This window comes from Rhinolophus sinicus, linkage group LG07, assembly GCF_036562045.2.
Source record: "Rhinolophus sinicus isolate RSC01 linkage group LG07, ASM3656204v1, whole genome shotgun sequence".
NCBI lineage: Eukaryota > Metazoa > Chordata > Mammalia > Chiroptera > Rhinolophidae > Rhinolophus > Rhinolophus sinicus.
The window spans coordinates 106,295,915-106,310,504 of NC_133757.1; the positions used below are offsets into that span (position 1 = coordinate 106,295,915).

General features: G+C 31.6%; 1 protein-coding gene across 2 annotated transcripts in view; it reads left to right on the forward strand.

Annotated features, from left to right (window-relative positions):
- LRBA (LPS responsive beige-like anchor protein) overlaps positions 1-14,590 on the forward strand; it is a 560,879-nt gene that overhangs the window by 197,483 nt on the left and 348,806 nt on the right. For both annotated transcript variants that reach the window (XM_019722880.2, XM_019722903.2), the window contains exon 36: positions 3,142-3,250. In XM_019722880.2, the coding sequence (XP_019578439.2) occupies positions 3,142-3,250 (109 nt within the window). The remainder of the gene's footprint in view (positions 1-3,141; positions 3,251-14,590) is intronic.

The window sequence follows — 14,590 nt, forward strand, 5'->3', positions numbered from 1 at the left end:
TTAGCATTAAAAAAATATTTTACATAAAAGCACATACATATGTATACACACATATAAATAATTACTATGTGTATATGTATATGTACAAGATACCACATACACGTTTTTATAAGTTTAGAAAATTGTAAGGATGGGAACATAAACTATTATTGGTGGTGGCTTATTCTGAGAAATGGAGGGGGTTGGGAGCTTTCAATTTTTGCTTCATTGTTCAAGTGTTTCATGATTTTTTAATTTTTATTTTTTTACAAAATATATTAGTTTTATACTCAAGCACCAAAAAAAAAAAAAAAAGAGAGAGAGAGAGAGAATAAAACATCAAGACAGAATAGTATCTGTCTGTGTATTGATCCATCGGTCTATCTATGTAGTAAATGTCAATCTTGAAAAGTAAATGGCAGGAAGGGATGTTTTAATCCTCTTCAAAATGTAACACACTTTTTTCCCCTCTTCATAACTTTTTTCATAGTGTTTGCAGTGACCTTTCCTCTCCTTGTTGCTTTTGCCCTCTGTTCAAGCCTCATCTTTATGCTCTCTCTATTGGTGCTTTTTTCATCTTGAGAACTCACAGTGATCTTTGCCTGTGATGAACTGATAGCACATGTATTCTTACCTTGTAGTTGTACTTGTGCTTTATCTAGTGCTGCATAATAAATTGCCACAAATGTTACAGCTGAAAACAACATTCACTTACTGTCTTAAAATTTCTGTGTCAGGTGTCTGGGCGCAGCTCAGCTGGATCCTCTTCTTAGAGATTTCACAAGTGTGCAGTAAGTCGTTGGCCGAGCTCTGCTCCTCTCTGGAGCGTGGAGTCCTCTTGTAATCTCCTGTGGTTGTGGGCAGAATTCAGTCCTTTCTTTCACTCGTAGGACTGAGGTCCTCATTCTCTTGCTGACTTTCCCTAGGGTTTGATCTCAGCTCCTAGAGGCTGCCCCTTGTCACAAGGCTCAGCTTGCTTTTTCAAAGCTGGCAGAAGAATCTCTCCAGTCTGCTAAGGCAGAACCTTACACATGTAACATCACAGGAGTGAGTATCCCATCACCTTTGCTGTGTAAAGTCACCTAATTAAGGAATGACTGTCCTGTTGTCTTTTCTATATTCGATGTCCTAGATGCAAGCCCCAGATTCTGGCCAGGTTAAACTCAATGGGATGGGCTCAGACAAGACCTTTACTTAGTGGAGGTCATTAGAGTCCTCCACAGCATTTATATTACAGAGTTTAAAGCTGGAAAGGACCTTCTAGTATTTTTTTTCTCCTCAACTAAAATGTAAGGAAAGCTCATTTCTAGTGCTTAGTCTCTTCTTTTTAAAAATAGTAGCTGTTGAATAGGTAGTCAGAAGGCAGAGGGAATTGTGGAGGAAAATGTTAAAAAGTCAGAGTAAGTACTCAGAAGAGTTATTCAGTTATAATGTGGATGAAATGATTAAGGTTTGAGTTTTGGGACATTGACTGTGAAATGGAGAGCATAAATTAAATCTGGAAATATTACAGAGGAAATACTGACAGTATTTGCTGATTGATTAGGAGCCTGGAGGAAGGTGGTAGAGAAGAGGGAGGAGACTAGAATAACTTTGAGGTTGCTTGTTTGGGGACTGGGAAAATGTTGTGCCATTGACTAATCAATTCAATTAATGTCTGAGTGCTGTAAGGCAATATATTGATGTTAAATTCACGATGTGGTTTTTAGTCTCTAGAGATAAACTAAGAAGCACAAACCAGTATTTCACATCTGCACTCATGAAAGCCCTTGCCTTCTCTAGCTGTGGAATCATAGGAAGTTATTCATTAGCAGTTTTAAAATTGCACTAGGGATTGTTTTGATCTGTATGTGCCTGAATGTGTACTATGTAATAGCATTTGAAAAAATACCCTAATAATGTTGTCCAAAAATCATTGGTAAGACATTGCACTAACTTCTAAAGTGGCTAGGAGACAGTTAGGAAAGTTGGGGGCCATCTGAGAATCTCTTTGCACAGTGTTCGGTTTTGTTATTTTTTTTCTGGTTTAGTTCTGTGTCAGAGAACACATTCAGTATGATTTCCTTTGAAATCTATTACAAAAATTTTTCCTACCCCACGTTTTACCCATTTGTTCCATGTTTACTTGATAAGACTGTTTATTTTTCACTTAGTAGAAGTAGTGTTTTTATATATATATGTCATTTAGATCAAGTTTGTAATCATATTGTTAAAAAATATTCTACAGCATTATATCTTCTACCTCTAGTTATAAGCCATATTCTTGTACATGCAAATATAGGATCTCAAAATTCTTAATATCTTTGTTCCATTTATCTAATCATTTGAAGTCCTTAAATCTTTAGCTCTAATTGTGCTTCTTAAAGCCATTTTTTTCTTATAATGTACAGGTACAGTCGTCCTCCTTTATCCATAGTTGCACTTTCCATGGTTTCAGTCACCTAGGGCCAACCGTGGTCTGAAAATAATAAAAGAAAAATTCCAGAAATAAACAATTTATAAGTTTTAAATTGGTTTCTTTCTGAGTAGTGTCATGAAATCTAGCACTGTCCTGCTTTATCCTGCCCTTCATGAATGCTCCCTTTGTCCAATGTAATGTAAACCAAAGCTTGTCACCAGTTCAGTGCCAACAGGAGTCCTTCTGTAAGTCTGGATAATAATCTAGGACCCCATCCACCTTGACAGGTTATAAAATTCGATATTTGTGTCCCTAGCTCTGTAAAACTGATCACAACTCTGTTCAGCTTCTATGTTCCTACCTGTGTATAGCAAATATTTCAATGGGAAAAGTCATCCCGAATGCCTTCCATGGACTTGCTTCTCTGGAATCTTGGCTCCTTATAGCTCAGCTGCCTTGGGAACTCTGCAATATCTTCAAAAAGATTACAACATAAAGTTAACCAAGCGTTTTCAGTTCCTTTTTTGGGGGGGTAGCTAGTTTGATCAAAGGTAATATGCTGTTGCCAGAAGGAAAGCTTTTCACTGTTTTATTCTTCAGTTATTTAGTATGAACTAATGGTACTTCATTGGGTATGATGTCAGAAGAGGAGTCAACATTGTCTCCTGATCAAACGACAAAATATACCACCTTTGCACAGTAAATACTATATAATGTTGTGTGTGCATACATAAATTTATTTGACAGTATTCATCTTTTTATAGGTTGCTTAGCCAAACAATGAAGGATCATCTAGTAAGAGTAGCAAATGAAGCTGAATTTATCCTGAGCAGGCAGCGAGCAGAAGATATTCACAGACATGCGGAATTTGAGGTAGGTTAAACTTATGCTTGGAGTGGGGAAATTACAACTTTTGATGGGAATCATTGGAAACTGCTTATATAAAATGGAAGTATGATATGTATCATAAAAAAATTAAAACTTAATTTATGAGAGAATCACTGGGGATTCTGGGAAGATACTGGAAGTCCCTGTAGCCCTGTGTTCTCAGCTCCATTTCATCTATCAGTTATTCGCATCAGCTTCAGTGTTTGGCTGACCTGATCTTAACCATGTAAGCTGGGTCTTGGCTCTGATAGTTTTCCAATAAAATAAATTAGTGAAGGACTTTTGCCCTCTCTGGGCAAGACAAAGCTAGTTAACCAAAGATGAAAACCCGTATGGTACAGATTAGATATTCTAGGTTTCTAGAGTGAAGCTGAATACAGAGGCATGAAGTTTCTTTACCTTTGTGGTTTGAGAACATGCTAATCTTTCTAGGCGAGGAAATGAGTGAGCATTTAGCTTTCTCCTTGAATCCTCAACGGGGACCAAGTGACAGACCCATCCTGGGACCACTGATTATTTCAGCAGTTGCACCTGAACATGTGTAACAAACGTAAATTCATAGAGAAAACTAATGGTATTTTTAGTTATCTATAGCAGTTAGAAAAGTTCACACCTAAGATGAATTAGAAAGTTTGACGAGAACACTTGCTAAGAATTGGAAAAAAGTAAACACCATCTGAATTCTTTCTATCATGGTAAGAGCAGATAATTCAAATGTTGCTGATATTTTTCTGGTACATTTAAAAAAAGATGAAAACCGCTCCAGGGCATTTTATACAACCATCGTAACATAAAAGAGGTACTGGAAAAATACAATACTAAAGGACCAATTTAATTTAAGACTGTGGGTATGAAATTCAAACTAAAACTTTAACCAATATACTCCCAACAATATAATGAATTATATACCATGACCACTTAGAAGTTATTCATGGAATTCAAAGATGGTTTAAGATTAAGATATCTACCTCCTAAGTAAATTATGTCAACAAATCAAAATGGAAAAATGTGAAGATATCAATAAATGGTAGAAAAAAAGCATGTGATACATTTTAGCAGCCAGTTTATTTTCTCAAACTTTTAGAAAAAAATGTATATAGGAAAAGAGTCTGAATATGATAGACAGTTTACTAAACAGCATTTTAAATGACTCAAGCAATTTCTCTTAAAAGCTGGAAAAAAGTAATGTCTACAGTCACCATTATTTAACTATTTCTTATATCCTTGTAACTTCAAGATGCAGTTAATACAAACGCTAGAGAAGAAGAAATAAAACTTTCAGATTTTATTTAATGCTGTGATTTAGGAAAATCTAAGAGATTCTTGAATATTTTCCTACCACAATTAATAGGGACGTTGGTAAGAGTCTAGGATACAAGATAATATAAAAAAATTAATAGCTTTTCTTTTCACTAGCAAGCAGTAGCCAGCTAAGAATATTAATTAGAAATATAGCCTGTTTATAGTTAAGGCAAGATTAATGTTTGGGATCAAATTCTATAAGAAATGCACTATTTGGAACAAAACTATAAAATCTCATTAATACAAAACAAAATATAAGCTACTGGAAAGTCATTCCATGCAGAGAGAGAATATGAATGAATCAGTCTTTCCTTTTGAAATAATTAAATACATATAGGAAATTTGTAAGTGTAATACAAGAACTCCTGTTCACCATTTACTAGATTCTGTGATTGTTTTACATTTACCTCTATCCTTTATTTATTCGTTTTTCTGACTGTGAAAATAAGTTGAAGTCATAACATGCTTTTATCTCTAATTACTTCAGTGAGACTTTTCTGTTGATTCTCTGTTTTAATCTTAACACGGTTATCAAATCAGAAATTAAAATTGGTACAATGCTGTTATTTAGTCTACAGACCTCATTCGTATTTTCACATCTGTCTCCATACCATCCTTTGTTGTCAAAAAGAGAACATTTTTATGTGGCAGAAATGTCAGTTTTTCTCAAAGTAATATGTAAATTCAGTACAGTACAGTAGCATACCATTCCATTAGAATAACAGTGGAGTAAACTGGAATTTAAATGTAACCTTTAAAAATACCCAAATATTAAAAACTTTCAAGTAGTATAGTTGGATATGCAAACAGCCAGTTAATATGGGAAAATAAATGCTTTAATATAGCCCTAAGATTTATGAAAAAAGAATGTTGAAGATGTAGTACTTGCCTTTCCAGATAAACAATACTAAATAAAACAATACTATAAAGACGGCATATACAAAATATCTCCCACATGGGGTAAGAATTCAGGGATATGAATAGGAATTTCACATAACAATGTAAGCAACCTGTAACATAAAATGATAGTCAAGTATACAAATATTCAAAGAAATGTAAGTTAGAGAAATCATGATTTTTCACTTCTCTATTCCGAGATTGAGAGAAATTAAAAAGAATGGTAACCAGTACTGCTGAAGAAGAGAGGGGAGTTGAGATGGGCAGTGTTATTCTTTCACAGTTTTTAGTGGACATAATAATACACTTTTAGCATTAAAGGAAGGCAATATGGTCATAATGTATTTTAATAATAATTGTACTGACACACAAATACCCATTTACTCAATAATCCTATTCTGTAAATTAATCTCTTAGAAATAAAACTAAGTGTATCAGAGTAGATATACAAATCCATTTATTATAGCATTGTATGTCAATTTAACAAAATAAAAACCAAGGAAAAACAGGAATAAATGTATTTTAACAAAGGAACCAATATTTTCTCAAAGAACATGAGATTAGTAAATGATGAAAATAATAAGAGGTTGATGGCTCATTTTTAAAACAAGAGCTTTATTCACATCTTTGTGTTTTTAATTGCACATTCCAATTTACAACTGGATATGAAAGCTGAGGACATTATTAGTCCTTTCATACTTGCTCTTCATGTTTTTCCCGTCACTTCCCAATTTTTGAAGTTATATTTTAATTTTCATATTCACCAAATATATGACATTCGTGTTTCGTAATCACAATTCTGATAGTACTTGAGTCCTTGTAAAATATTTAAGTGAATTCAAAACCCCAACCTCTTTTATTAGTCACAGTTTCTTAATTTCCAGGTTCCTTCTTTTGACTCCATTCTTAATTTAGGTTTCATCTTCTTTTTTTCTTTTTAACTACAAGGGGCTCCTGTGACGGAAACTTAAAATTATTTTATGTTTGAGTGTTTGCCTATTGTCTTTATATGTGAATAACAACTGATGGGTTTTGTATTCTTGGCTAACACTTGGATTCCTTTAGAAGGTTATACTTATTGCTTTGTTGTCTTCTGGCTTTGACTATTGCTTTCAGAGAAGTTTGAGGCCAGTCTCAAATCTTCCCTCAGTTGATGATTTGCTTGTTTTCTGCTTGAGATTTCTTTATTTGTCCATGAAATTCAGTTTCTTAACAGCAGTATTAAACATTATTCATCAGATTTTTCTGGAACATAGTCTTTTGTTATAATCTGCAAATTCAGATTTTTTTCCTTCAATTCTTGGAAATTTCTTTAAATTTTGAAATTTTATTTTCCTTTACTTAATGACTCATTAATCTATTTTAGATATAGTAGCTGTTTTTTATACCTATTAGTTATTTCTTAGTTGCTTTATTTTCTTTGATCTCTAGCCATTGGTAATTAAATTTTCAGTGTTTTATTTTGTCCCTGATGTTTGTAATATGTTTGTCATTAATGACTATTTTTTTATTTGTTTATTTAGATCTGCAACCTCCCTCCTTACCTTAGTCATGTATTTTAGCTTTTATTGTTTGTTTTATGATTTATATTTTAGTAATGTTCGTCAGAAGAAAATAATCATGAAGAATTTCCTTTCATTTTTTTGTTACATATTCTCTTAAGATTCTTTGTTTTTTATATAGAATTTTCCAGTTTTATTTAAAATTTTTGTTAGCTTGTTTTTTATTTATTCATTGGTTGGTGATATATGTTTGCATAAGTCTGTGCTTTTACTCTTCTTCTTGTTTGTGCTTCGAATGTGCTTGCTGAGATACTCCATTGGCTTATATAAACAGAATATCTTAGTGGCTTCTTTCCTTCTCCCCACTGTATGGAAAGCTAAGTTTTCCCTCTCTGAGTTGCAGTTTGAATTTTGCAATTTGCTTTTTTGCCCAATATTGTATAGTTTATCATGAAGAGAGGGAGGGAGGAGACCTTTGAGATAGGTGAGGAGGCTTCCTTAGCACACCTAAGTTTTTCTTTCTTTTGTAAGATTTTGTTAAATATTTTCTACCAAGTTCAGTTTGTCTTTCCAGAAGCTGTGAATAAGTCTCACCATGGTGAAAAATGTGCTTCGGCTTTTAATTGTTATCCATCATTTCAGAGATAAATCTGGAGTCTGCTTCTATCCTGGGAAGTCAGCCCTATTTTTCACTTCCTTGCTTTTACCAGTTTTTGCAATGTAGGTTTTTCCAGCATCTTCAATTAGAAGAAGCAAAGATAAAGATACCTCGTCAGTTTGTTTCTCTCTACATATGAAGGCAATAAGAAAAATTCTCAGAATTTTGTCAGTGTAACCAGTATTGTTTTGGGCGTATGGTCACATGGTTTTAAGAACTGAGCTTCACTGCACCCATAGTTCTAATTCCTGTATGTTTATTTTCCCCATGACAGCCAATTATTTAATGTTCAGTGCTTTATGTTGATGTTCCTTTTGTTGTCTGATTATTTTTGTTGTTGTTGTTCAAAGAGTGCTTTTTTTTGGCTAATTTTTTTATGAAGTGAAAGAAGGAAAAAAATGAATTGCTATTTCAGCCTACCAACCTAACTTGGAACCTATTTCTTAGTGTTCTTTCTATTTGTTTAGGGAGAAGTTATTTTGTAGCTCTGGGTTGAGATCGCAGTTCATTCTTTTTATTTGAATTTTTAGTGATCATGGTGGTAGTGGTATATGTGTTCTCGTGTATGAAGAAGACAGAATGAGGAAAGAGATCACATGTGGAATTGAAAGGAGGAAAAATACTTTTCAAACACTGTATTATGCTAGAAATTCAACTGATTTAAGCCAAACAGTATATATATATTTGCAATTTACATGAGGTACGATGGTGACCACAGTAACTAATATTGTATGATTCCTTATATTGTGTCAGGAAACGTTATGGATGTTTTATACGTTTTAACTAATTTAATCCTTACAATAAACCTCTGGAGTAGTACGGTTATTATCTCTCATTTTATAAATGATAAAACAGCATAAAGAGCAAATAACCCAGAGTTACAACTAGAATTCAGATCTAGGCAGTTTATCGCTTAATCTCTAATCTATGCCTTTAATTCACATTTATTAGATTTCTATAAAATGTGTGTATAGTATTTACTCCTGGCATATACATCAGCTTTATTTTGAGCTGTGTAATTTTATGCTTTATCTAGTACAGTTTTTCATTTTAATCTTTATTATCTTGCTTTAAGATTTGCAATATTCTATGGTAATATTATAAAGCATGATAATATTATAAAGCATGATAATAAAATACATAAATAAAAACAAATTTTTCCAAACAATTTTATTTTTACTTAAATTTTTAGTGGAGAAAATTGATTTGTTTAACTACTCCACATGAGAGTCACTTAAAGAGAGCAAACATACATTTTTCAATATTTACTAGTTCTTTTATTTTCACAGAAGAATTCCCTTTGTTTATACCACAAAACCCCAATTGATGGAGGCATGTTCATGTTTAATATATTTCTAAGTATATTGCTCTTAAATCTTAAATAATACTCTGCAAGATGAAGCATATTTTTTCCTAGACAGCTTATATTCTAAAGGTTATCTATATTCAGCCTTGAATTCATGCTGTGCATTCTTTAATAATATATTTGAACTTTATCTATTGCTAGTTAACTTCCTCCTGCAAAACAGAGATGTTGTCATGTATTTAATATACCATTTGTGGTTGTAAAGTAGCTGACTTGTTTCATTTATTATCAAGGGATTGATGACAGTGTAGATCTGAAATGCACGTCTCTTCAGTTCATGGCATGATTATCATTGCAGTGGGACATCCTTGACATCTTCTGCGTTTGATTTATGTAGAGGTTCCTTGAATGTCATGACATCATTGATTAGGTGTACATCTTAACTTTAGTTTTTAATCTCATAGCTGTAAACAGAATATTTATTTAAAAATTATGTTGTGTAAAACACTGGACCCTGTCTTGTAAGTATGGTGTATGTATAGGTGTACACAATTTATGACAATCTTTTTGTTAACAAAATTTGTCTATCAAAGTTTAGTTTATTTAAACTAATGTGATTTTTCTGTAAAATGTGATCAAGGTTATCACGCAATAATTTAATATTTAGGAATCTATGTAAGTTAAAATCCACTTCAGTAAGAATTTCTTACTGTCTTTCTGGCTGATGTTGCTTTCAATTTCATCTATACACGAGAACTCACTTCTTATTAGCTTCAATGGAACTGCAAGCCAGGTGGCCAGTGAGCTTATTTGAAGCAATAAAGTCTTTTTATGAAATAAAGATCATGAAAGCAAATGATTAAGTCTTAATATAGCAATGTATATATATTTTTAGATGGATTGAAATATTTTTTCACATTAGCAAATAAAACATTTTTAGATAGTGAACTTTTTTTGCCAGTTAAGTATTTTTAAATTAAAAAAATTAATAACATTTCTATAGCACCACTTATTTATCTAAGCTCTTAGAAGTATAAAATAAATCTTTGTAACAATCCTTTGAGGTAAATATTTTTATGATTCATCATCCCAGTTTGAAAGAGAAGGAAACTTGAAACACAGAGGGGTTAAGTGAGGTCATACAGCTTCACGTGATGAAGCTAGGATTCGAATTTAAGTTGTCTGATAAAACGATATGTCCACTTTGCCATGTAACCTCTCTAACATCATCCACTTAATGGTTTAATACACATTTTTTCGTTTCAACACAACAAATCTGTGAAGTATGCAGGATAGATTGAGAGAAAGTGATTTGGCCTTGGTCACGTAGCTAGTAAGTTGATGATTTTGAAACAGAACCCAGGACTCAGAAAAATAATCCAGTATAGTCTCTGTCCCCATATCTGTAGACCTCATGGTATCGTGAAGTGTTTTGCTGTTGAAACAGTACATTATTCAATATGTACTTGACCATTCTGAAGGAATGTGCATCATATTGACTGTTATAACTAATATAATGGTAGCAACCTAAACTACCAATTTTAGAGTGAATTATGATCAATTAGCTAATTTAGCTCTTCAATATTTTCATTTTTCCCCGATTGATGGTTATTTGTTTTTCTTCATTTAAAATAAATACATATTTTCCTAATTATAGAAGTGATACATATTTATTATAGAAAGCTTATAAAGTAATGAAAAATATAAAGAATAAAACTCACGCATTGTCTAGCTTTAACAACTGTATATGTCCATTGTTTTTCTTTTAACTTTAAAATAATCACATAAACTTATAATAAGTTGAAAAAGTAGTACAAAGATCCTATATAACATATTGGTTTTTTGAAATACACATACACTCATTTACTCATTCACTGATAGTACCCATTCACCAAATTAGAATTATAAGGATGCTTTAAGAATATCTGTTATTAAAGTAATTGATTCTTAGCAATCTGCCATCCATGAAAGTTTTTGAAAACATGATTTGTAATAGCTATGTGATTATTTCCTACTATAAACATGTAACAATTTTACCATTTTTTATTCTTAGGTAACTTAAATTCTGTATAATATACTCTTAAAAATAAACCTTTGAAGAATATCTGTTCATAAAATTTCATTTTAATTTCTGACTTTTTAGATGGGCTAAGTTCATTTAAGTGAAAATCTGGGATCAGAGTATGAATTCTTTTTAGTTTCTTAATACATATTGACAAATTTAATTTTAATTTTTAAAACATGAGACATTTTTCTTTTTATTGTATGAGATGAGACTCTAATTTTCTCCTAATGTGTTAACCATTTCTCCAAAATCCTCTCTTTGGTTTACAAAGCTTTCTTTATCATATATTATAATCTCGTTTGTTACAGCTTATTTCAAATGATTCTCTTGTGGTTCATTGATTTTTTTTTTTTTTCTATTGCTCATCACAATCATTAAGCTAATGCAACTTTTTTGGGGAGTTTGGTGTATTGTTTTATATGTTTTATTATGGAAGATTAAATAAATATATAAAGGTAGAAGAGATAGTATAATGAATAGTTATCATTTATATAAAACTGTAACATTTTGCCACATATGCTTGATTTTTTTTTTTGCTAAAGTGTTTTAAAATGAATTATAGACTTCCTAAACTTAATACTTTAGCACGAATCTTTAAAACATGACAATATTTTCCTATATAATTACATCATTACCATTTGTAAAAAAATGTTAACAATAATTCACTAATGTGTTTTAATACCTAGTCTATATTATGATTTCCCTTATTATAGTTAAAAAAATATCATTTTCAGCTAGTTCTGAAAAGGATCTGTTCGAGGACTACACATTCAATTAGTTATTGAGTCTCTTCAGGTTTTTCTTTTTAATTTTGGATTAACCAAAGCTTGCAGAAAATTTAGAAGTATAGTATAACAAACTTAAAAACACAAATTTAATGAGATAATTTATACAACATACAGTTCACTCATTTCAATGTATAATTTAATTGCTTTTAGATATATTCAATGCTGTGTCTCTCCATCACCACAGTTTTAGAATATTTTCATCACCTTCAAAAGAAATTCTCTACCTATTACTAGTCATTCTCCATTTTCCCCAGCCATAGACAATCATTAATCTGCTTTGTGTCTCTATAGATTTGGCCATTCTGTTCATTTTATATAATTGCAATCATGGTATCATAATATGTGGTGTTTTGTGATTGACTTTGTTGACTTAGCATAATGTTTTCAAGGTTCATCCAAGTTGTAGTTCTTCTGAGGCTGTAAACAGCTGGGGTCTGTTCTTTTCTGTGAAGGGATAGTTGCTTTCTGGAATTTAGCTCTTTTATATTACTTTGCATTCTGTCATTTTAGCGTTGGAACAATAGTTTGTTGCAACTTTTGTGCATTCTATTACGGAACCAACATTCCTCTGAGTTTATTTTTTTAATTTGTAATATATTAATATTTTTAACAATACAAAGTGCTTATGGGAAAATCTCTCCTTTGTAACCTTGTTCCAGGGGAACCAGCATTATCAGATTTTGCTGTTTTGTTCTTTGTTTTCTTTTCCCCAAGGATACACTATGCAGGGAATACAAATTTGTCATGTGTGATTTTATACAGACGGATGCATACAGTGCACACACCTTGCTTTTTTTTTTTTTAAACTTAAAACTGTCTCTTTAGCACTGTCAATATATACTGAGCTTCTTCATGTATTTTTTTTTACTGCTTTACATAGTAAACTATTGTATTTTTGTATAATATATCTATATATTATGTTAGGGTTTCATTATTAGACATTTTTTGTTGTTCTCATGGTATGAAAAGTGTTGCAGTTTATAATTCTGTACTCTATTTTGTTGGTATATATTTCTGCAGGTTGCTGCTGAATTTTCTGTTTTACTGTTTCATCATCTGTTAGTGTTATATATTTTTCATTATGGAATCTATAGAACTGTTGTATGTTAATAGTTTCTTTTATATTCTGATATATGGATAAACCCTACCAGGTTGAGGATTTATTTCTTTATTTAAAATTTTATTGGGGAATATTGGGGAAATGTGTGTTTCTCCAGGGCCCATCAGCTCCAAGTCGTTGTCCTTCAATCTAGTTGTGGAGGGCGCAGCTCAGCTCCAAGTCCAGTTGCCGTTTTCAATCTTTAGTTTCGGGGGCACAGCCCACCAGCCCATGCAGGAATTGAACCAGCAACCTTGTTGTTGAGAGCGCGCGCTGTAACCAACTGAGCCATCCGGCCGCCCCGAGTATTTATTTTTAATATAACAAATTCTAGTTGTTGGAAGGGTTTTTGTAATTGTTTATAAGTGATGTTGATTTTCTTTTTGTTGTTAAACACTATATTAATTAAATAGATTAGCTTTTCTTTCTTTTTCAACAAGCCAAATCTTTGGCTTATTTATTTATTGCTTTAGTTAATTGTTTTCTAATGAATTTACATCTTTTGTTTACTATATATTTTTCTCTCCCCTTGCATAGATTTTTCTATTTCCCCCCTTTTTTTCTTGTTTATTTGCATGTTTAGTTTCAGTCCTTTGTAGGTAATGGAAACAAGTCAGGACATGAATATTGTTCTGAGGACAGCAGTGGTCTCATCCTTTTTTTTTTTTTTTTTACATGACACTCTCATTTAGGAGCTTGTCCTTCATTTGTTTCAGTTTTGCTATTTGTTTTTTATTGCACTTTGAGCAGATAATTTGGTACGTAGCATTTCTAACTTTAAAATTTTTTGAGGGCTTATTTTAATTGTTCTAATTGATATAAAGATTATATTTACAGGTTTTTTCTGTATGTTAAAAAAATGAAACAAAACCCCTGTAACATTCTGATCAATAACGATAGTAAAATTCCCAGTGGGAATTTTTTAAGGACTCAGAAAAATCATTATCAGTCTCATTTGAAATGATAAATGTACTAGGCTATTCTGCAAGATGTTCAGCAAGGTATGATTAGCTCTATGAAAATTAAATGTGGAAATTATATTAGGAATTAGGTAATAGGACACACATAACAGATTTTTTTAGATTTCTGAAGAGGGTAATTTTCTGGAGTTTCAAAATACCAGACAATCACAAAGGAATAGATTTTATAAATACTTCATTGTAGACATTTATATGACCAAAATCACAAACATTAATAGTGAAAATAAAATTGCAAAAAATTTTGGATGAAATGTGAGGTATTATTATTTAAATATGTATAAATATAAATTTTGAGAATATCAAAATTTTAATAGATAAGTGGGGTGGGGGAGGAGCGATGGAGCCTAAAAAGAGTACCACTTGTCAGCAATGAAATAGTACAAATTAAAATGGCAAAACTATAGATTGTTTTTATACTTGGTTTGTCAGTAAGGTAGTAGGAAAAATGAATGGTTATGTTTCTTGTAACATAATAGTTTGAACAAGATTCTTTTGGAAAGCTCTTTGAAATGAGTCCAATATTTAACTTAGTTTTTATTTACAATTTTTAATGTAAATAATTTAGAAGAAAAAAACAATTATGTCTTTGAAATTCTCAGTTACTACGGTAATTATAACAGAAAAATATTGAAAAATGTCTCAATGTCTAACAAGTAATGAATAAGTAAATATGCACTTTATGGATCCTTGAGAATTCATTGTAATAACTATTACTTCAATTTTAAAAA